The sequence below is a fragment of the Leuciscus leuciscus genome (genome assembly GCF_965113295.1).
Source record: "Leuciscus leuciscus genome assembly, chromosome: 19".
In the NCBI taxonomy this organism is placed as follows: domain Eukaryota; kingdom Metazoa; phylum Chordata; class Actinopteri; order Cypriniformes; family Leuciscidae; genus Leuciscus; species Leuciscus leuciscus.
The window spans coordinates 18,340,187-18,364,585 of NC_138743.1; the positions used below are offsets into that span (position 1 = coordinate 18,340,187).

General features: G+C 41.0%; 1 protein-coding gene across 1 annotated transcript in view; it reads right to left on the reverse strand.

Annotated features, from left to right (window-relative positions):
* Positions 1 to 3,013: 3,013 nt before the first annotated feature.
* LOC309481669 (exostosin-1) overlaps positions 3,014 to 24,399 on the reverse strand; it is a 429,414-nt gene continuing 408,028 nt past the window's right edge. Inside the window, exons 11-12 of the mRNA XM_082146683.1 lie at positions 6,071 to 6,242; positions 3,014 to 3,650 (exon numbers count right to left, since the gene is read on the reverse strand). Coding sequence (XP_082002809.1) covers positions 3,465 to 3,650; positions 6,071 to 6,242 — 358 coding nt within the window. The 3' untranslated portion in view covers positions 3,014 to 3,464. The remainder of the gene's footprint in view (positions 3,651 to 6,070; positions 6,243 to 24,399) is intronic.

Consider the following 24,399-nt stretch of genomic DNA (forward strand, 5'->3'; position numbering starts at 1 on the left):
CTTTGCAATTATGAATGTGCAACATCCATCCGTCATCTATGACGACGACAATAAATAGCTTTAGACGCATTTGTTGTTGAACTGGCTGACATCGATTGAAATTACTATTTGCTCAAAAATCATAAAATACACTTACTTCTGGAGGTGACGTTGAATCGCGAACTGTAGGCAATGATCCACACTTGATTAACTTTGACCCTCGTTCACTAAACAGTCAGTCAGAAAATGAAGGAAGTTTAAGTGGCGCCGTTTCTTCATAAATAAAATCCATCCGCTGCGTTTTCAGTGGCTCTGATGTCAGTGAAGACTACTATGTCCATTCTTAAATTCCACAACAGAACACCTAAGTTACACTTCTTATGAGACATTACACACCGGCTGTCGTTGAAAAAATGGAGGATGCAGATCACAGAGGGCGGGGTCTATGCCAAAACCAGACTGTCAATCAAACCGCGTCGGTGGGGCTTAGCGCATTTCTACGTCACAGTGAGGGAAATCTAGAACAGGGCGTTCTGAGACAGTGCTTGTGATTTATTGAGATAGTAAAAAAACTACTGGGTGGATTTTTATCATTCTAGGGTGGTTTTGCTCACACACTGCCAACACACATTATGTTCAAACACCATGTAAAAGTGAATTTTGCATAATAAGTGCCCTTTAATTTTTATCTGCTTTTATGCAATTATGTTTAAAATGTTAAAGCTAAAAGACTAGATTCCCTTTCAAGGGAACTTGAGCTGTGTAGAGACGCTGTGGGAACGCCTCTGCGTGATTCACTATCTCATCTCTTAAAAGAAATGGAGACTTGCAAGCCTTGTCGGCAGCTCCTTCGTGCACCTAGAATTTGCACCTGGCATGGCGAAAGCCTTTCTTCACCCTAGAACGGGTTATGTCCCTAAGGTTCCCACTAATATTGAGGGTCCTATCGTACTGCGGGCCTTCTGTCCTCCCCCTTTTCAAACATCAGATCAGGAGAATCTTAATCTGCTGTGCCCCTGTCAGGGCATTAGATGGCGAAAATCGGACCAGTTGTTTGTCTGTTTTGTTTCCCCCAGGAAGGGGTTCCCAGCATCTAAGCAGAGGATGAGCAAGTGGGTAGTCGAGGCTATCTCTCTATCTCACGAGACCTTCACCTATGGCTGTCCAGGCCCACTCCACTAGGAGTATGGCCGCTTTGAAAGCTTTACTTTCAGGAGTTTCCCTGCAAGATATTTGTGATGCGGCAGGCTGGTCCTCTCCGCACATGTTTGTGAGGTTCTGTAACCTGGATTTGGGCTCCATTCCGGGGTCTAAGGTGCTTTCGTCTTAGTGTGCACAACGATTTCACATGGACAGGTACTTGCTAGTCTGGTGGCGTGGGAATAAGTTACCCACAGCATGTCAACGCAGTTAGAGTTTCCTTGAAAGGGAATGTCTCCTGTTACGACTGTAACCCTGGTTCCCTGAAGAGGGAACGAGAGGCTACGTCGCCCTACCATACTCTCTGCATGCCTGTGATCGACTTGCTTCAGCCTATCAGAAGCTAGTGCTGTTTTTTTTCCGGGTATGCTTTATAGTTTCCTGATCGTGACATCACCCGTCTATGACATTCTGTCACACCATTGGACTGATTTCACACGTGCTTCACGATGCAATCGTGTAGAGGCGTTCCCACAGCGTCTCGACTCAATGTCTCGTTCCCACCTTAAAGTCATAACCCGAGATGTTTTCCTGACTCATCCGTACCATGAGGCAGTAGAAGCGACACTGTGCAACCTGAGAAAAATACAGAAGTGTAAGAATACAGAATGCATAGAGTGTACATCAGTTGTATACACATTATTGCGCTGCATTATGGGATTGAATGAGTGCACTCAGACACAACTACAAGTGGGGGTTGTAACTCCTAAACCTATGACTCAAATTTACAAGAACAAATATGAAAACATGCACAAAAATTTCTCTCATATGTGAGGTAATTTAACTCTGTCTCTCGTGACATTGTGTAGACTCTGCTGTGTGCATTCATGTGTTTTGAAAGAGGCATGGCTTTGGAGGGTGGGATCTTATGCTTTCAAAGCTAGCTTTCTATTGCTAGCCTCTCCAAAAATACCTAGCCTACCTTTAAAAGACCCTAACCCCATCTTTTAGTTTTGACTTTGAAGGCCAATTTTCAACTCTATTTGTATTGTGACAATGTTGGTAGTAGGCTATATGTAAATTAACCATGTTTATTCATTCTCTGTGTTACCTGGACAGAGAAATTCACATTTATTTGTCACCAAAACGCCGCCTGATTACGCAATACTGTGGTAAGCATATCCATCTTATTTTTCAATGCGGAAGTAAGGTGTTTTCTGTGAATGTGCGAGACTTCCTATTTATTAGCTGCTATTGGGATAACGAGAAGAATACATCAAAATGCAGTAAACTATAAAACTGTTTGCTACAAACCAGCATATTTATAATTAAGATAATGCATTATGGTAAGAAATACCAATTTGCTATAAGAAGCAGAATAACGAGCTGTTTTGTACAGCTAAAAATAACTGGAAGCTAATGACTACGGAAGCCAGACACATTAAAATTGCAAATGGCTGTGGCCTGAAAAATAAGGTGGATACATTGCGGACTGATGGGAGGGGCCATGCCCAGTGCATTATGGGTTCTGAAGTTTTCCTACCTTTTTTTTGGCAAAAGGGAAGAAAACAGCATCTTTTCTTTGTTTTCTCTAGTCAGGCAGCACTGATTTTCTACCCGCCTTTTGGCTGTATAGGCAGCCAAGTTTTATTGAAAGCCCATTTTGCCAGCGGTGAAGTACCCGTTTTAGGGGTTGATGCCTTATTTAACACCCATCCCCCATTATTCACACCCTTCTCACAAATTATTCAAAAGCCATGTGTTAGCTTTCCAACCCAACCTGTTTTTCTTCAAAACATCAGAATATTATTGATATTGGAGTTCTGAATCTGTTATGAAGTAAAATTGTGGTATTAAAGGAAAAAGAAACACACTAAAATGATACAAAAGTGAATATTTAGGGTGCAAACCCACTTTGCATTCATAGATTTTATTTTTGTTACCTTCTTTTAAATAAAAAGTTAATTTCTTAAAAAAAAATTGAAATTAAAATACATATTGCAGGCATAGGCAACTCTTTCAGCTATTTTTCATCCATTCACACGCCTGTTTCAACGTGTGCAGTGACCACAGCCCTCCCAAACAACAACACCGACAATGACAACAAATTCAAACGCGCAAAGACCAGTCTGATTCTGAGCAGCTGTTTGCCATAAAACTTTCAGTCGCAGATAAAACCATTCAGTGTTGCATATTTTGTTATAATTTATTCTGTAGATGGAATATATTGTTTTTGTCTCTGGTCTGTAATGAGTCCAGGTGAATCGAACACTGCAGGTCTGTTTCGGGATGTCCGGTTGAGTTCACTGGAGTGTGTGTGTGTGTGAGGGGAGGGGGATAGCCCTTCACAACCTCTCGATGTCTCTGTATTTCTTGCGTAGGATGGAGACCTGGTCTTTGAAGAGCACGGGATCCAGACGCAACTGAGAGTGTAAGAGAGGCATGAAGCCAAACCAACTTGTGAAAGAGTTCATGCAGGACTGACGCTGTGCAAAGTGGTCTGGGTCGGCCCATCGAGACGCCTTAGAGCCCTGAGAGAGAGAGAGAGAGAGAGAGAGAGAGAGAGAGAGGTCTGTGTATGGTTCACCAGGCAGATTATGAATGAGGGCAGGAACATGTTATTGGAATTGGGCAGCACTTTAAAAGACACTGACAAACAGAGCGAACACAGAGTGTTCATTTCACGACTCAGAGGACAGACGACAGTTATGGCCTTACATTCATGAGAAACACTTTGGAAAGATGTCTAGCCCCTTGTTAAAGAAGCTTACAATCAACTAATACAGAACTACATGCTTTGAGAGGTACATACAAATATTTTGTATTTAAATTTAAATATTCATAACTTGTTTCATCACAAAATCTTTAGACATCCTTGACATGACTGACTGATATTTTACCATTTTGAGATTATAATCAGAAAATAGCCATTTAGCTTCTGGCGTTAGCTTCTAGTTTAAGTTCAAGTGAATTTTGAGCAAATATTCAGTAAAACAATAAACTTTCTAAAACTTTGAAACTGTATTTTCCCAAACTCCAAATTACTCCTAACGTATTTAAACTACATTTCAACTAATACAGAACTACATGCTTTGAGAGGTACATACAAATATTTTGTATTTAAATTTAAATATTCATAACTTGTTTCATCACAAAATCTTTAGACATCCTTGACATGACTGACTGATATTTTACCATTTTGAGATTATAATCAGAAAATAGCCATTTAGCTTCTGGCGTTAGCTTCTAGTTTAAGTTCAAGTGAATTTTGAGCAAATATTCAGTAAAACAATAAACTTTCTAAAACTTTGAAACTGTATTTTCCCAAACTCCAAATTACTCCTATCGTATTTAAACTACATTGCATTGAAAAATGCCGTATTGAAAAACCTAGTTAACTAGCCCATGCTACAAGCTAATAACAAAAAGTAGCTAACATACTGTAGGTATTTAAGGGGGCAATAGCACATTTTTAAAATCAGAGCAGTACAGTATCTCAATAAGGCTGATGACTCTAAAAGTAAGATAATGATAGCACTTGAGATAAATCATAATGTGACAAAAAGCAGGGATGTAGTATTTTGTGGTAGGCCCCACTCCTTGTTAGAAAAGGTATCTTGTTATAAAAAAAAAAACGCATTGCTTTGAAAACAGTTAAACTAATGTCAAACTACTGAAAATGTTTTAAAGATAAGAGTTACTACTAAGGGTATGTTTACATGACAACAATGTACTAAAAATGGAAAATTCTGTCCTTTGTGTTTTTCGCTTGCAGATGTTGTGAAAACGATCTTAGCATTACTTCTCAATACTCTCATGTCAATAATCTATTTTTTTACATTTTTATACTATCAATTTGCAACAATTGAAGATTCAGAGCAACTCAACCGAAACATATTTTGTTTTTGCTCCAAAAATGGACGAAGAACATATTACTAGAGATGTACCACTTTTTTAGAGAAAAACAGTAAACTTCTTGTCCATTGTAATAATGTAGGGAACCACTCCTTATACATAAATCACATAACTGGTCAAGTTTTTACTTGCATATAAGATTTAGTTTTAACCCAAATGAGGCATGTGTGCTGAGCGATCAGCAATCAAGAGCATGCAACAGAAGTGCACATGCTCTCTCTTTTTTTACAGTCAGTTAACATTAGTAATATGTGCCTCGTTTTACCTTCTATGCTATGGACATATTCAACTGCACTACAAACTTTCCAGCGATGTCTGTGAAGAGATGTGTTATCGACAAGCTTGCGCTCAATCCACTCAGTGTGTTTTTTATCAGCTAGCGCACAGCAGCTATATAGGTGTAAATATTTAATTTGTTTAACATTCTATTCATTCGATACATTTACTTATCTGTTTGCTCTGTTGTCAGTGTTTCTTTGTCACAAGCACTGTACTGTACATGCTGAGTGGTATTGGTTTGTTGGTATCAGAGCATTTTAATGAGTATGAGTTCATGAGTGCAGTGTCGGGCCCGATACCGTCACTCGTATCGGTGCATCCCTACTTATTACATTATCATTATATTACATTTTCATTATATCGGCTATTGTTTACCTTGCTCTGAAAAGATATGTTGGCTAATCATTAATGCTAAAGAGTGCATAGTTTTGAAAAAGACAGAGGTGATCTACAATTGGAAAGAAAGAAAGAATGAAGAAATGTATTAAAAAAGAAGGAGAAGGAGAGCAGGGGGAAATGGGTAAGGTAGACAGACAGAGAGAAGGATAGTACAGCAACCTTGCTGTCAATCATTAATCTCACCTTACCATGAAGACATTCATCAAACGGACCAATACTGCTGAATCAGATCCACACACACTCACAGCCCTGGAGCGCTCCATCCATCACACACTACATAGACGTTTCTGATCTCAATAGGGAATCGCCCTGGACACACACTCATCTATTTACAATCCATACAAACACAGACTCATACCTGCTGCATCATGGTCTCCTTGTACTGTTTTTTCTGCGTGACTTTGATTGGCGGGAGTTTGGATACTGCAGAGATGAGGAAATTCATGAGGATATCCTCACAGTTGGCCAACTGGTCCACCATTGACAGCAGAGACATCGGCAGGTAGTATGTGTACAAGTGATGGTAATACCTGTCCAAAATAAATAAATAATATATTAATAAAGATATTATTTAGCTGTGTGAAAAACGCCCTTAATTTGACATCACACGGTAAATATTTATGTTCTGTTTGTGGACTCCTTTGTTGTGTTGTGTTTCCTTTGTTCCCATATATCCTCCCTGTGTTTAGTTCCTGTTTGCTTGGTTTCTGATTACATCCTTTGTTACTATGGTTACTCATTGTGTTTACCTATGTCTTATTTGGTTCCTCATTTAGCCGGTGAATTTAAGCCCTCAGTTTTGTTCCACCTTTTGTCCTGTATTGTCTATGCTTGTGTGTAGCTGTGGCAGTTTCTCCAGGGGGGTATTCCAGACAGCAAGGTTATCTTACCATCAAACATACCCTGAAAACTTGATTGATTAACCCAAACCTTCCTTACTCGAGGTATGAAGTATGGAAGTAAGTTCGGCCAACCCAGAGCAGGTTATTAGACATACCTGCTTTCTGGAATACCCCCCTGCTCCTACGGGTTTGTTGTGTGTTTGTTTGTTTGAGTGATGTTGCTGCATCAAAATCCTTCTCCTCTTATTTCGCCTGCATGGCAGGCACAGATATTACACACTTCACCACTGAGTTTCTCCAGTAATTTCATGTCTACTCTACAGTAGAGGTTTTCAAACTGGGGTCAAGGGACCGCAAAACAATCTGACCAAATTACTACTGTTATAGTTTTCCCAAAAATTTAAATGTCAATTTCTCAAGTCCATTGCAAATAGATTTGCTACGCTGCTGCTGCTGTAGGTTATTGCTGCTGCAGCAAAGCAAGTACAGATATTTGCATGCCAATAGATACACGACACACTGCTGTTAGCATGTAAGACATGCTGCTGCTGCTGCTGTACAATATAGCGTACATGAATTACCCGTAGCGGATCTATACAGGTGGAGATGGGGATGGTGGAGGGTTTCTTAAAGCGCACTCCAAACTGCTACAGCGAATGCTGACCAAGTTTTGAAGGTTGAGCAGCGAGTTCCTTGGCTACTGATATAGCAGGAACCAATCAGCTGTGCCCTAGAGATAATGATGTGATTGCAAGCAGTAGTTTCATGACAGAACTTTGTATTTTTTTATTTTTTTATTCAGGTTCATGCATCTAACAGCACTCTTGTATTGTTTTAAACATTTTTGTAATGCTGTCAATATTTATAAAATTGTTCACAACATAAATGGATCCTTATACATGAAAATACATAGCTTCCTTTACCCTTTGATTGGCAGCTGCCCAGAATACACTAGCAACCACATAATACATTAACAAAGCCTTGCAATAATATAATGGCAGTGTGTTTTGAATGAGCAAGCACCCTTACATTAACTTGAAAATATACAAATCTTGTTTTATAGTGTTATTCACTTAAAGGTAGGGTAGGTAGGATTTTTCTAAAAAACTTTTTTTCAAATTTGTTTAAACTGTCTTTATATACCAATACATAATTAAAATGTAAGTGCTCTGTAAAAGAGAGTATACAAATCGAGTGACTGTAGACCTTTTAATCTGCAATAAACACAGCTCATTATTTCCATCCGGGACGAAACAATTGATTGGTTTGGTCGACTGTCACTCTCTCTCGCAACCATGGCTACCACCCCTGTTGCTACAAGATCTGCCCATTTGCGCGCGCACCCGTTTGATTTGAGGAGTGCAAGAGAGGCGCGGAACCTACGAAGAGTAAAATTATGGCAGAGAAAGAGCATTCAAAATTCAAAGCACCTGCATATGCAGTCAGCGAAGGCAAACAAGGCAAAAACTACTTCCTCGGACCCTGGTTGCCCGTAATCTTGAACGACCTCCTCTGCTTCGCCCTCGACCCCGGACCTGTCCTCGAACCGACGATGCGGTACTTGTCTCCGGAGTGTAACGTTAGTCCTCATCAGAGTCAACAATGTTTTCATCATGGAAACTCTTACATGCAAAACACCGTAGCCTATATGTTATGAATCTTACACGAAATTCACCTTCATCACAGTGTAACTGATGGTAATGGAAAAACGTGTATCAATGCAAACTGTTTTTAGCTTTGCCTTATAAATATAGCTCGTTACCTATAAATATAGCTCGTTACCGAATCAAATAGTGTTGTCAAAAATATCGATATTTCGATAAATATCGATACTGAAATATCTGAACGGTACCAATACTAATTTCCCGCAGTATCGATACTAGCCGAGCTGTCACTTTCACTTCTCTCCAAAGGCACGTTGACAAACACCACACGCGCACTGGTCTCATTTGCAAATAGCAAAAGTGAAGTGAATGGGGCCGATCACACCTGACGCGTTTTTTGCAATGAGAGGCGCCTATTTTCTACTGGTTTCCAGCGAGCGTTCTGCGCTCTGTTTATGTGCCTGCTGCGTCTCGCGGGCCTTCCGTTTTAGTGATGAAAGCTAGTTGCTTGAACGCCCGGAGAGTGCGATGATGGAGGATAAACTTGTGGTGCTCTCGAGGGTTACGACAGGAGCTTAACGACTTCACGAACCGTAACTACCACGATGTTAACAGAAAGTAAATAAAGTTAATAAAAGGGTGATTTGACGTTTACTTGACTGACAGGACAGCTGTTTCAGTGGTTGCCTAGCAACATAAAAAACGCAGCGCACTGCTCGTTCTGTGTGATGGTCGTGCACCTCGCGTTTTCGAACCTGAAAAACGAGTTAGGTGTGATCGGGGCCTAATATAGCAAAGCACCTGAAAGACCGACACCCGGATATATAAATAATTTCGAGAGGTTGGTAACTCTTCTCATTTTACCATTTCTGAAACATTAACCAAGAGCCTAGTATTGTTGTTGATATGAGTGTGTGTTGTCTCGTTTTTTCACCGTAATTCTTAAAGTTAATATAATCTGACTGAGGAATCTTAGACAAGTAAATATTTTAACTGTGGTCAAATGTAAATGAACTTGTGCTTATTTAACTTTATTCAAAAAAATATTATTTAGTTCTGCAATTTGCCTTCATTAGCGATTATTATCATCAATTTGATTACACAGATACTAATTAAACTAAACTGAGCTAGACAATGACATTTCTGAATTCAATAATGAAATGCCTCTAACGAAAATTGAATGTTTAGTCTTATTATTATTATACATTACTGACACTCTATCCTCCAATTTGATACTGTTAAGTGATTTGACACAATCTGTATTGTTAAAAGCACTATATAAATAAAGGTGACTTGACTTGATGTCGATCCAGTGAGCACTGTTTTCGCGTGTGATGCACATTTGCGTTTAAATCTGTTCATCTAATAACGTTAATGTATTAACCAGCATTTATGCTTTTGAACCAGTGCACTAACTCAGGACATTTTTGTTCATGTAAAATATGCCTCATTGTCATGTTCTAGACTTGATACATTTAGATTTAACTCAATTTTAAAAACGTAATATTGTGACAGTTTTTTTCTCCGTGGTATCGAAAATGGTATCGAATATCGATATTTTTTAAGGTATCGTATCGAAGTTAGAAATTCTAGTATCGTGACAACACTAGAATCAAACAAAATATATTTTAAACTTTACCAGAATACAGAATAATTTAGCCTACTAAAAGCCATCTTATTTGTTTATATTTATAGTGATAAAGTTAGGTATTTTATTACATGTGATTCTGACACGATGTCACTGCATGCACTGCGCTCCTTCCTCTCACTCGTCTCAGGCAAATAAATAAGTAAGTAAATAAATGCGTCTTCCAGCTGAGCCTGAGCGTTTCGCGCGTTCATGTGTTTTGGGGGCGTGGCTTTGGAAGGAGCTCAGAAGGGAGGGGGTGGAGTGAATGGAAATAATGAGCTGTGTTTATTGCAGATTAAAAGGTCTACAGAGACTCGATTTTTATACTCTCTTTTTCAGAGTACTTATATTTTAATTATGTATTGGTTTATAAAGACAGTGTAAACTAATTTGGAATGTTTTTTTTTTTTGAAAAATCCTACTTACCCTGCCTTTAAAGGAATAGTTTACTCAAAAATGAAAATTCTCTCATCATTTACTCACCCTCATGTCATTCCAAATGCACTCTATGCACTTCTTTCTTCTGCTGAACACACACACACGCACGCACGCACGCACACACTATTTTGAAGAATGTTGATAACCAAACAGTTTGGGCTCCCCATTGACTTCCATTGTATTTTTTGTCCATACAGTGGAAGTCAATGGAAACTGAAACTGTTTAGTTACCAACATTCTTCAAAATATCTTCTTTTGTGTTCCACAGAAGAAATACTATACCTTTAACAAGCTTATAATTATTTATAATATTTACTTTTATGAGAAACAAATGAGACAAATTAAATGAGTGCTTCATTAAGAGAAACCTGTGAGCAATAAAACTTTTTTCTTGGTGGGACTGAGATAGTCACTCATGATATCCTTCACAGACAGTGACAGGAGGAGCCCACCCTGCTGTGAGAACCTCAAAAAGACAGATGTTTTAATTTCTGTTAGTGACACCTACTCTCTCTCTCTCTCTCTCTCTCTCTCTCTCTCTCTCTCTCACTGTCCTTATTAAACCGAATCTCCTTTCCTGCCTGCAGATGTCTTGTCTGTCATTCTCTTTCCTTCCTTCTCTTTTACTCTCTCTCTTTGAGGGAAAGCCATCAAAACGTTTCTCTCAGCCCTGCAGGTGGCTTATCTCTCTTCACACGTTTATTTATGTCTTTTTCTCCTGTGCACTTTAAGCTCGGGTCATTTTGCAGGTGGTTTGTCAGCTCGCTGACCAGTAGCAAAGCAGTTAATCTGTGTGTCGGGTGTGTGATGTGTCAGTCTGAAGGTCTGTGTGTGTGTGTGTGGCTGTGTTGTGAGTGATGAGTTCGGAGACCTTCGGCTAAAACAAACTGTGAACTCCATCTCACCTGTGCCATTTATCGTTAAAATATGGCCAGTGAAGCTGTCAGACTGAACATTTATTACCTGCTTTAATATCAGCCTGTCTCTGAGCGATCTCTATCGCAGCAGGTCTCACAATACAACAGTGTTTATATGTGATTGGTAAGGTGCATTGAGTGTTTTAGAGTGTTTCTATGCTGTTACTAAAGTGCTCTGTGTGTTTTAGAGTGTTGCTATGCTGTTGCAAATATTTACTATAGTGTTTCTATTCACAACTTTCCTGCGAGTCTTAATGGGCGTCGCCATGACACTCGATACTTCCTGTTGACGGTATCTCAGTTCCGGTTTAGCCTAACGCTTAATGAAGCTAGCACACAAGGGATACTCGCGTCGCGGTACAAACGGGTGAAACTGATTACTGACAAGTAGCGTTAATGCTAACAGATTAAGCAATGGCTCCTTGTGGCTCAACATGTACCGTTGTCGGGTACACAAACAACACGCAAAAACTGAAGAATTTTATGAATGGGAGCTGTTTCCAACATAAACGGACCCTCTACGCAGAAAGAGTGTTTCTTGTACTTAGAAAAAACTGCAGTACAACTGTATATATATATATTTTAAGTGGTATGTTTATTGTTTTCAATAATTTGAAAATTTATTCGAGAATTAACTTGAATGTGCAGCAATTTGTACAAATAGAGAGTATGTAGGCCTACTATATTTGTTGTAGCCATTAAATACGAGCATTTAGTTTCATATTTGTTAGAATATTATATTTTTCCCATCTATGTTGATTATGAAAAGTGAACACCATGATAGGATGCATCGGGAGACATAGAGTGGGTCAGACATGATTTTGTTAATGGGTCAGACATGATTATCATTAAACTTAATTTTCTTCATTAAGATTTGTTTTGTAGAAAACCTTTCTTTAAAGTGAATTTCGTTTTATATAAATTGTATCTTAATTTTAATAAATTTTTCAGAAGCAAATATAGCAGACAATATAAGTCATGACATGGAGGAGCCGGTGCGCCGCGGTCACTGGCATTGCACGTGAACAGGAGCGCATCTCATCATAAATTAACCGAAACTCAAACATGAGAATTACAGCCTAAAGAAAGCTTTAAAAGTCTTTAAACGAAACAATTCAAAATGAAAAGAAATAAGCTACTCTGATTATGTAATCCAAGATGTGCATTTCTCTCTAGGCTATAGGCGCGTTCACTACGTAGATGGCGATCGTCAACTTCATCTTTGCAGCAGACACTGGCAGAAAAAACTAAATCAATGCAGGCGTGTCACCGGATTTACAAATGTACATCTTGCTTGTTGCACGCACACTCGGCACACATATTATGTCGAAATAACGAGATATTGTGTTGAAATAACATTATTATTAATAATAAATCTTTAATAATATTTGATTGAATGCCGAATGTTGTGCTTGTTCAATTTAATAAAATTAATACTTTAATTATGATAATTAAAATAATTGAATATGAAATATTAAGTGGTCAATTTTTGCGCATTTATTAAAAGTATTTATATATTTAATATATCTAGCACCATCTCAGCACATGTTAAAAAATGATCTGGCGCCGTCCCTCGTTATAACGGCCCAGTACAGTATTAAAAATGGCTCATAATTACAGTTAATGTGTCGGGCCGGGCCGGGCTCGGACACAACGGGCTCAGGCTTGATTTTTTGGGCCCGATCTAAGCTCTATTCGTCATTACCCAAGCAAGTTGTTTGGGCTTGTTGAGGCTCTCTGATAGCAGTATCTTCAGGCTAACGTAAACCGGAAGTTCGTTACCGGCTTGTTCTACGTTGCCATAGCGATCATGGGAAAGGTCAGAGTTCGGGAAAGTTGTGAATACTATTGCTAAGGTGCTCTGAGTGTTTTTAGACTGTTGCTATGGTGTTTTGAATGGTCTCCAGAGTGTCTCTGTGTGGTTGCTAAGGTGCTCTGGATGTTTTTAGAGTGTTGCCTTTCTGTTGCTATGGTGTTGTAAGTGGTTACTACAGTGTTTGTGGTTGAATAAATACAATCTATTTAAAGTAGTTGAAAAGTAACTAGTTGTTCTTTATCAGCTGAACAATATATTTATTAAAAGTAAATTAACATGAAGGTAATTTATATAGTATAGTCGAGTCCTCAGTGTCCTAGTATAGTCTCAACCTTTTTAACTCAGTTTTTGGGAGCCTGGTTTCAGCTTCCCAATCTGTCCCGCTGGCTCGCGTGAACCATCAGGCTCGGCTATGCGATTCAGTTCGTACGGTCTCCTCCCCGCTTCCGTGGAGTCCGCTATACCATGGTGGGTGGCAATGCCCCTGTCATGCATGCAGAGGTCGCCACCCTACTGGCGAAGGGTGCGATCGAGACTGTCCCTCCAGCCGAAATAAAGTCTGGCTACTACAGCCCCTACTTCATTGTCCCCAAGAAGAGCAGTGGGTTACTGCCAATCCTGGACCTGCGCATCTTGAACCGAACTCTTCACAGGCTTCCGTTCAAGATGTTGACAGCCAAACGCATTTTCAAATGTGTACGTCTGTTGGATTGGTTTGCAGCGATCGACCTGAAGGACATGTACTTTCATGTCTCCATTTTTCCTCGACACAGACCGTTTCTTCGGTTTGCTTTCGAGGGGCAGGCATACCAGTTCACGGTACTTCCATTTGGGCTAGCCCTGTCTCCTCACGTCTTCATGAAAGTCGTTGAGGCAGCCCTTGTGCCACTCCGGCAACACGGGATTTGCATCCTGAACTATCTCGATGATTGGCTGATTCTAGCTCACTCTCGAGACCAGGTTTGCGAACACAAGGACCTGGTGCTCCGGCACCTTGCCCGTCTGGGCCTTCGGATCAACTGGGAAAAGAGCAAACTTTCCCCCGTGCAGAGGATCTCTTTTCTTGTATGGAAATCGACTCGGTCGCCATGTACACGCAGCTTACCAGCAAGCACGCAGTCACTGCTGAATTGCCTGAGTCAATTCGAGGGCAAGAGTGCGGTTCCACTGAAGTTATTTCAGAGGCTCCTGGGGCATATGGCATCCGCAGAGGGAGCCACGCCACTCGGACTGCTTCATATGAGACCGCTTCAGCACTGGCTTCGTGATCGAGTCCTGAGATGGGCATGGCAACAGGGCACGCTCCGAGCACCAATTACTCTGGCCTGCCGTCAGACCGTCATGCTGTGGTCGAACCTCTCCTTTCTACTATCCGGAGTGCCCTTAGAACGAGTTTCCAGGCATGTTGTTGTCTCAACAGATGCCTCTGCCATGGGCTGGGGTGCCATGTGCAATGGACATGCTGCTGCGGGCTCCTGGACAGGACCCCAGTACCTTTTGCATGTCAATTGCCTTGAGTTTCTGGCAGTACGTTTGGCTCTACACCGTTTCCGAACGTTGCTCAAGCACCAACACGTACTTGTCCGTTCAGACAGCACGGTGACAGTAGCGTACATCAACCGACAAGGTGGTCTGCGCTCCTGCCGTATGTCGCAACTCGCCCGCCCGCCATCTCCTCTTATGGAGTCAGAAGCATCTGAGGTCGCTTCGAGCCATTTATATTCTGGGAGAGCTGAATCGTGCAGCCGACGAGCTCTCACGATTTCGGCCACATCCCGGGGAATGGAGACTGAACATGCTTACGCTGACATGCTTACGTAGACAGAACGCAGTTTTTCAGGACCTCAAACCAGCTCTTTGTCTGTTTTGGTGGGAAGCTGAAGGGAAAGGCACTTTCCAAGCAAAGGTTGTCTCACTGGATAGTGGACGCCATTGTCCTGGCTTACCAGACGCAGGGTCGTCCATGCCACCTAGGGGTGAAGGCACACTCCACCTGGAGTGTGGCTTCCTCCTGGGCTTTAGCGCATGGCGCCTCGCTAACAGACATTTGTAGAGCTTCAGGCTGGGCGACACCCAACACTTTCGCGAGATTCTATAGTCTCCGGGTAGAGCCAGTGTCCTCTCATGTACTCGCTTCCACTAGCCAGTAAGTAGGACCTGCTTGGTGTCATCGCTTGCAGCACCATTCCACTCCACGGACTGGATACGTGCGCTATTTCACTCAGATGAGTTCCTTTTAGATCTTGAGTTCCTCATGCACTGTTGATGCTGTCACCAGAGTGCATGCCCCGTCGGTTAGCCCTCGTGACTGGCTAGGAGCTTCCATGTGCATGGTTCCCCGTTTGGGTAACCCCCACATGTGTATTTCCACGGTAAGTCTCCTCCGAGCACGTGTTTTCCCTCGGCAAGACCTCTTGTCATCTCGAGGTTGAAACATTCCACCCTGCGGTCTGTATACCTCTGAGTTTTCCATATGCATCCCGCTCTCGGGTCATATGTGTATTCTAAGTCCTCCTTACGAGTAGGCGCTTTGTTACATATTCCACCTGGGATATGACACCCAGTGTACCTTGGTATTCTTGCGTTAAGCCTTGCCCTTCGTCCGTGCTAGTCTCATGACAGGGAGCTCAGACTTACGCAGGGCACTGGAAGACAGCCGCTATGGCGTGGTTGAATTGGGACCCCCATTTCATCATTCACTGATGTAACTCGTAGTGACTTAAGTCCCCCTGCCACAACCGATGTACCGCTGAAACAGCCGGGCGCACAGTTTCGGCTCCTCAGCAGGTAACATAATGCGAGATTGCACTTGCGGCTCCTTTTATTCGCGATGCAAATTCCGCAGACCCATGGTATTTTCATACTACTAGCTCATTTTCTAATAACTCAAAGGTGATAGGGCTCTCTAGCAAAACCCCCATTTCGTCATTCACTGACGTAACGTCTCCGTTCCCTCCTCAGGGAACGAGGGTTACATACGTAACCAAGACGTTTCTTATACCAAAATATGTGAATATGAAGGAAAACTGTAACATTACCCCCGTTCTCCCTAAAAGGCTAGAAGTAATGCTACATTAATCAAAGTGTACTGGAGCCAATTATATCTACTCATGATAAAAGATGAATTCATATTGACATCACTAGAGAGAGACGACACAAAATATTTATGTGCTAGATATTTAATTAAACTACTTTACTAAAACTAGCTATATGTGTAGCTTGATGGTTCTTGGTATATCACTTGTATTTCAGAGTTAAATTTAACAAGCTAAAGAAACAAATCAGTCCTTTCTTTCCTCAGGGAAATCAGGGTACTATACAAGTATTTTGTGGTTTCTTCAAAGGGACTTCAGACTTTGACTCTGAATGATGGTCCAGCTATGAAAAATGTTATAAATTCAATTTCATAAGTGCAAATGTTCAGGTGTATGTTTTAATGGCATGTGTGATTGTTTAGACATTTTTTTCTTCTACATATAGCTTACTGAGGTGTGAGGTGCCATAACACATGAAAAGGATAAGATGAATATATAATAAGACATCGTAACAACACTTTTTTTTTCATTTTTTTTTTTTCATATATGTTTATCTGTTCATATGTTATGTGTGTTTGTATTGGTATTATGTACGCACCTATGGTGGAAACAAATTTCCTCTCGAGGTCAAATAAAGGAAAAATCTAAATCTAAATCTAAATCTTTTCTTCACGGTCAAGTCCGTCCATGACCGGGGGATTATTAAGCTCCAACAAACATAAATAAAACATATGTATCATAACAGTACGTACCTTATATATTTCAAGTCTTCTGAAGTGATGATACTGTTATGGAAGCTTGTTTCCGCCACAGAATAAAACATTTTAAAAGATAATTGCGACTTTTTATCTCACAATTGCGAGTTTACATCTCGCAATTCTGACTTTATTTCTCAGAATTGCGTGTTATAAAGTCAGAATTGCGAGATATAAAGTCGCAATTGCGTCTTATAAAGTCAGAATTCGGACTTTTTTTCTCGCAATTGCGACTTTATATAACGCAATTCTGACTTTATAATACACAATTGGGGGATATAAAGTCAGAATTGCATGATATAAAGTCGGAATTGCGTGATATAAAGTCAGAATTGCGTGATATAAAGTCGCAATTGCGTGTTATAAAGTCAGACTTGTGAGATATAAACTATTCTGAGGTAAAAAAAAAAAAAAAGTCCGTCTTTTTTTTCTCCTTAGATTCGGACTTTATGGGCCCTATCTTGCACCCAGCGCAATTGACTTTGTACACCGACGCATGTATCATTCCTATTTTGCACCCGCGCAAAGCGGACTTTTCCTTCCTCAGACGCACGTCGGTAAGTTAGGAAATACACTTGCGCTCCCAGGGGCGGTTCAGCGCAAAGAGGAGGCGTGTTCCGGCGCAAACGTTCCTTCATGCTATTTTGCAGGTTTAGAAAACAATTGCGCCACTAACCAGGAAAAAATTGTTTAAAGTCAGTGGCGCGTTGCACATGTTATTCATATGCTATTTTAAGGGCGCATGCTTGGCCATAATCAATGTAGCGTGTCACAACGCGCACTTTGATTCTCTCATCTACACAGATGCAGCAGTTCTCATTTTTGCAAATCATACATTATTACGATAGATAGATAGATAGATAGATAGATAGACAGACAATTTATTATAAAAGCATACATCTAGCTTACACATTTACCCAAATTATCATACGCCTGTTTAACCGAAGTTAATTTGGGTGGGTTTCTCCATCCCCAATGTCCTGGCGCGCGCCTGGCAAATCCGCCGTTATAATAGGAATCCGCTTTAGAACAAGCGCCTGCTCTTAAAGGGAATGTGAGATGTCGCTCTGATTGGTTTATTTCACGTTACGCCCAAACCACACCTATGAATAATGAAGCTACTTCAGACCAACCCCTTTTAGATTTGCGCCGGGCGCAAGAGGCATTTATCCCGCCGGGAAAATAGCAACAGCGCCGAGACCCGCCAACAAAGTTACTTGCGCTTTGCGCTTGACACTTGCGTTTCAGATCGTTAAAATAGGGCCCTATATCTCACAATTCTGAGTTTATATCTCACAATTCTGAGAAAATATGTCAGAATTGCGAGATATAAACTCGCAATTATGTGTTATAAAGTCAGAATTGCGTGATATAAAGTCGCAATTGCGAGAAAAAAAGTCAGAATTCTGACTTTATAAGCCGCAATTGCGACTTTATATCTCGCAATTCTGACTTTATAACACGCAATTGCGACTTTATTTCACGCAATTCTGACTTTATATCTCGCAATTCTGAGAAATAAAGTCAGAATTGCGAGATGTAAACTCGCAATTGTGAGATAAAAAGTCGCAATTATCTTTTAAAATGTTTTATTATGTGGCGGAAACAAGATTCCAAGATTATGTAATTTTTCCACTGAAAACCCTTCAACATACCCAGTGTTGGGCAGTAACTAGTTAACGCGTTACAGTAATAATATTACTTTCCCTGGTAACTAGTAGTGTAACTAATTACTAATAAAATTAAAGTAATATCACATTTACCATCCAAAAAAAAATAAAAAATCCAATCATACCTATAATATATCATTTTTCTATTTTTTTATTGTAAAATTATTTAAATATTTTTATCAAAGCAATTATTTAAATTTTGTAGGGAGAAAGGATGACATCAAAAACATCACATGTAAATTCTGTAGTGGTACTAAGACTTTGTCTACTGCGATCAAGCACATCAACATGAAACTCATTGAGAAAAAAACCCCGCCTAAGATGTGGCCGATGATGATGGCTGTATTTTTATGAAAGGATGATTTTTATGAAATATAACACCCCCACTCCATGCAGCGCACCTGTGGAAAGACTGTTCAGCTTAGGAAGATTGGTTCTGACACCAAGAAGAGGCAGACTGTCCGATAAAAGGTTTGAAAAGCTTCTCCTGATGAGATATAATCGTGCTTCAGATGTGAGCAGTGAAAAACTAGTGGTGAGCAATAGGCTAAAAAATAAAATAGTTTAAAATTAAACATGAATGCAAATAGTATATTACTTATTGTAATTGAATTTAACTTAATTGTTGCTGTGTGCCTACTGTTTTATTTGTCTTCTGTAATATTTTTAGGTCTTATTTAAGTGAAATATTCAAAGACCACATTCCATTAATTGTTGTTGCCAGATATATACATAGCATACTACTGTATACACCTATTTCATCATCAGATTAAATGTTCTGATGCTTGTTGGCCTCTTTTTCATTCAACCAACATGTTTGGTTGGTTCTACCTGTTTGAGCCCTGTTGCAGATTTTACTATGCTGCGGCTTTATTAAATAACAGAAGTTGTTTAAAAAATAGTGGCTTGTCATCAGTTTGAGCTAGTTGTACTCTTTGTTTATCTGTAACTTTCATGGATCCATAGGCTGCAAAAACGATGCAATTACCAATTTGGTAATTTGGCTGTAATGGAGAAGTAATGTAACTAGTAGTGTAACTAATTACTGTTGGCCAGGAGTAATAAGTAATAATATTACTTTTCAAAGGAGTAATTAGTAATGAGTAATATATATTTTTTTTTTGAGTAACGAGTCCAGCACTGATCATACCTCTCAAATGGCATTTGCACTTTCTCATATTCAACAGTCTATTACAATACGCACATTAATAGTGTTTAAAGTCAGACCTGGCTCTATGTATCTTCACCAATAGATGCATTATGCAAAAATGTCTGTTCCCTTTCAAATGGGAACTCGCGCTGCATCCCCTAGAGGGCGCTATGGGGAATGCCTCTGGCGTGACTGGTGTCTGAAGCATGAGTCTAAACACGACAATGAACTTGACACTGGCAGGCGGCAGCCTATGACGTAACTACTGGTGAAACCGGGAGTATTAAAGGGCACCAGTGACATACGTCATCCCCTTTCTTGTCTTCTGTTTGAACGTGAGTCTAACTGGAAGACTATGGCTAGCATTAGTGCTAAGTCCTTTAGAAAGAGTGTGTGCATCCATGTCAGCGTTTTCTTACACCTGATGACACATACAATATGTGCATTATTTGCATGGGCGTGGAGCATGCATGCTCAGTCCTTGATGGGGCTGTTTGCGTGCATTGTAAGCGCTTTTCTATGAAGAAACTTCACTCTTGTCTGTCCCTCTTCTCGAAGGAATTAGGACAGCCATCTGTGCCTCGCGGTTCAGGACCTGCTGAGGCGAGTAGGAGACTGAGGTTTTGGAGCTTGTGGATGAGTTCTAGAAAGGTATGAATATTTCTCACTCATCTGCGGCTTATGAGAGCAAGCTGCCAGATTGTGATGATGTGTTGTCTCTCACGTTATCTGATTCGGCAGTGAGCGTGCTCCTGGCTTTGAGCCAAGACGAGCAGAATGAGGCTGATGAGATCGAAGATGTATCTGAGCGCTCTAAGCCCGCCTGCCCCGCATATGACGAATTAGAAGTTATGTCCCGCGCCATGGCGAGATTAGATCTGCCGTGGAAGCGCGAGAAGCGCAAGGTTGCTCGTAGTCCCTTGGATGAATACTTTTTGTCAGGACATAACTGTCCAGCTCATACTAGCCTTCCCTTTCTTCCAGATCTTCATGCTGAGGTGGACAGATCATGGGGAAAGCCATATTCAGCCTGCATCCATCGCACTCAAGCAAATTATGCAGATGTGGAGGGGATATGGGAGTATGGTTATGCATTGATGCCTCCGATCGAAGAGACGCTGGTAATAAACCTAATAAACCGCTGCGTGTCACATTTCGCCATAATGTCAGAGCATATGCGTCAGCGGGTGAGGCTGGTGCGGCGCTGCACACTATGGCTGTGCTGCAGGCCTAACAGGCCGACCTGCTGAAGGACCTGGACCAAGGGCTTCCCTCTGAAGTGGTAAAGGAGCTGCGCCGCACCACAGATTTGGCTCTCCGTGCAACAAAACAAACTGCGATCAGTCGATGCATGGCGGCCATGGTGGCTATGAAGAGGCATCTCTGGGTGAACCTGGCTGACATCTGGGAGGAAGAGAAAAACGTTCTCCTCGATGCCTCAGTTCCGCCCTCCGAACTTTTCAGCACATCCATTGAGACAGTGGTTGGTAGATTTAGGGAGGTGAAGGCATGCTCCGCAGCTTTTAAGACCTTTATACCTTGCCGGTTCAGGTCCGCGCCTTAGACTGAGAAGGGGTCTGGCTTGCCCCAGTCTCAGGACCGGAGACAAGACCAGAAGGCTAGCCTCTCGTGCTAGGGGTACAGCGTGCTGAGGGGTACAGCACAGAGGAGGTGGAAAGCCAGAGGGAGAAGAAAGACCAGAGGGAAGTGATCCAAAAGAAGCGTTCTAGGGTCCCAGAGGCTAAAATAACATCTGACTCCTTCCTTCCTGAGGCATCCACCTCCCTCAGATAGCGTCATCAAGTAGTTGGCTTCCTGTAAGCCTTCTTGGTATGCTGTTCTGAGTATAGGACATTGCTAGACCTCCTCTCACTTTAGAGAATTGTTATGTTGAGGTCTCTGTCTGCAGAGCTCCACCACACAGTGGTGCTGAGTTGTCAGGCTTTTTGAGCCTCTTTGGCCACTGCCTTTAGGAAGCGCCATGGGCCTCCTCTCGCTATAAAGAGTTATTTTAGCCTCTGCTCTTTTTAAGCTTCACCTGCATACAGTACGAATTGATTATGCTTCATCAAGCCTCCTCAGGAAGCTGTTTTCGGCTCTCTGAGCCACCTTAGCTATGCTTAGGCCTGGAGCATTGTTAGGCTTCTTCTCGTTATGACAATCTTCCCGTGAGGCAGTGTTGTCAAGCCATTAGGCTCCCTTTGAGCATCTTTGTCTACTGGATTTATAGAAACTGCTCCTCAGTGCTCAGCCTGGGGCATCATCGAGTTGTTAGGCGCACTACGTGCCTCCTTGATGGGAGCTTGACAGGGTAACAATGCTGAGTTGTTAGGCTCTCTTGAGCCTCCTCGGCTGTTCTTTTGATAAAGTGCTGCTAGGCCTACTGTTAGGCCTCTGCTCCACAGGAGCTCCACCCTTTTCTAGAATTCCGAATTGTAGAGTCTCTTTGTGCCTCCTTGGAGCTGCCCTCTCCTGAAGACAAGAATTGGATGACGTATTTCACAGGTGTCCTTTTATACTTATGGTTGTACCAGTAGTGATGTCATAGGCTGCCGCCTGCCAATGTCAAGTTCATTGTCATGTTTAGACTCATGCTTCAGACAATGGTCACGCCAGAGGCATTACCCATAGCGCTCTTTAGGGGATGCAGTATCTCGTTCCCCTTCTCATGGAACCATGGTTACATAACCTGAGACGTTTTGGTTATTGTGTATGTAATGCCCTGTGAAGAAGATAAGCAAGTAAGCAGATTAAAATAAGCAAAGGATTTTTCTTATTTTTGTAAAGGATTAGTAAACTCAGCTAATCAGGTTGTATTAGCTATGGCAAACTGACTACGGATATTTTCAGATGACACACACTTTAATCCACAGCTGTGCTTGGGTCTCAGAAACAATTGGAACAAATAAAAAGGAACTAAATTTCATTGCAAAAAATGTATACATTTGTCTCTCTTTTTTTTCATTCCATCCTACCTTGCAACATTGTGCAACATAATTTTTTACGTTGATTAGCCCTCAAAGGCCTACTATTATACTGCAATTATACTGTTAATTAAAGTATTTTAATTAAAAATCAATAATACTGTTGAATTCAAGCATTTTCCCAGCACTTTTTTTTAAAGCAGTGGCAGCTGGTGCTTTTCAACGGTGGGACGGCTACTTGTAATAAGCTAATAATGATTTTAAATTCACCTTATAATAATAAAAAAAAAAATATATATATATATATATATTTATATATATATATATATTATTCGTTATTGGCCACTTGTTGCAAGTTCTTTTCAGGAGCACACTCAAGCACCAAATAAATAATTGGGGCTTCCAGGCAGGACAAAATACAATGATTTAAAGCTCAATGTTCAATGAAAAATTAGATGTACATCATCATTTGAAGATTACACCGTGTCTAGTTTTATGAAAATAAAACTTAGCCTGTTAACTGTCAGTGTCCTGGTATAGCGGGACACTTTTTGTCTTTTTTCTCCATCGCATATTTTAGTAATCCTTATAAATTAGCTTTAACACATCACATATTTTAGTAATCATCATAAATTAGCTTTAACACTCAAAATGAATGATGTGAAAACTGTTTTGAAATGGGACATTGCTTTACCATGAAATTTTCAACTTTAAATTTGGAAAACAACTTAGACGTACACTCATCGGCCAATTCAGAACTGCCTTAATTCTTCATGGCATAGATTCAACAAGGTGCTGGAAACATTCCAGGTCCATATTGACATGATAGCATCACACAGTTGCTACAGATTTGTCGGCTACACATCCATGATTCGAATCTCCCATTCCACCACATCCCAAACCTGCTCTATTGGATTGAGATCTGGTGACTGTGGAGGCCATTTGAGAATATTGAGTTACTCATTGTCATGTTCAAGAAACCAGTTTGAGGTGATTTGAGCTTTGTGACATGGCATACTATCCTGCTTGGAGTAGGAAACCGTATCATGGATAACACACATATGGGATTACAGAGGGGGAATCACATAATATGGGCATCTAGCCAATACAAGTGCTGACCGGTCGTGCATACACACAAGTACTGGGCCTGGTGTCAGTTCTCCGGCGTCTCTGACTTTGTGCGCACAGGAGATTCCCAGAGAGCGCGCCAGTATCGCACTGCGTTCTCTTTTGTGTCTTATCGCGCTTGAATGGTTTAAAAGCATTTGCTTGGCATTCTTGGTTAGCCAGGCATTCTTATAATCCTACAGTTCAAACTACAATCCGGCCTCTAGCTCATAAATGCCAGAGGAGAACTGGCCCCCGACTGAGCCTGGGTTCTCCCAAGGTTTTTTTTCTCCATTAGGTCACCTGATGGAGTTTTAGGACACCATTAGGTCACTTGATGGAGTTTTTCGGTTCCTTGCCACTGTTGCCTTTGGCTTGCTCAGTTGGGGATATTTTGGGGATATTTAATTTAATTTTATCAATCAATAAATTCCTCTTAAAAAAAATATATATATTTGTTGTATTATTTTAATTTAATACTGTGAAACTGCTTTGATACAATCTGTATTGTGAAAAGCGCTATACAAATAAACTTGACTTGACTTGACTTGACTTGACTTTTGTTTCAGGAGCAGGGGTGACCCAGAGCGGGCAGGTTAGCTATCCCTGGAGGGTGCATGGAGACTTTCCTTTTCCAAGAGTGTGCGGTGTAGGTTTCTTGCAGTGGATTTCACTGGAGTGTGTGCTTTTGAGATTTGGTGCACGGGTTACTCACTGCGGGCTGATTTGAAGCCCACTGCTTAGCCTGCCCTACTACTGGTGCACCCCAGCTCAGTGGCGCGAGTTAGCTTTTTTTCTG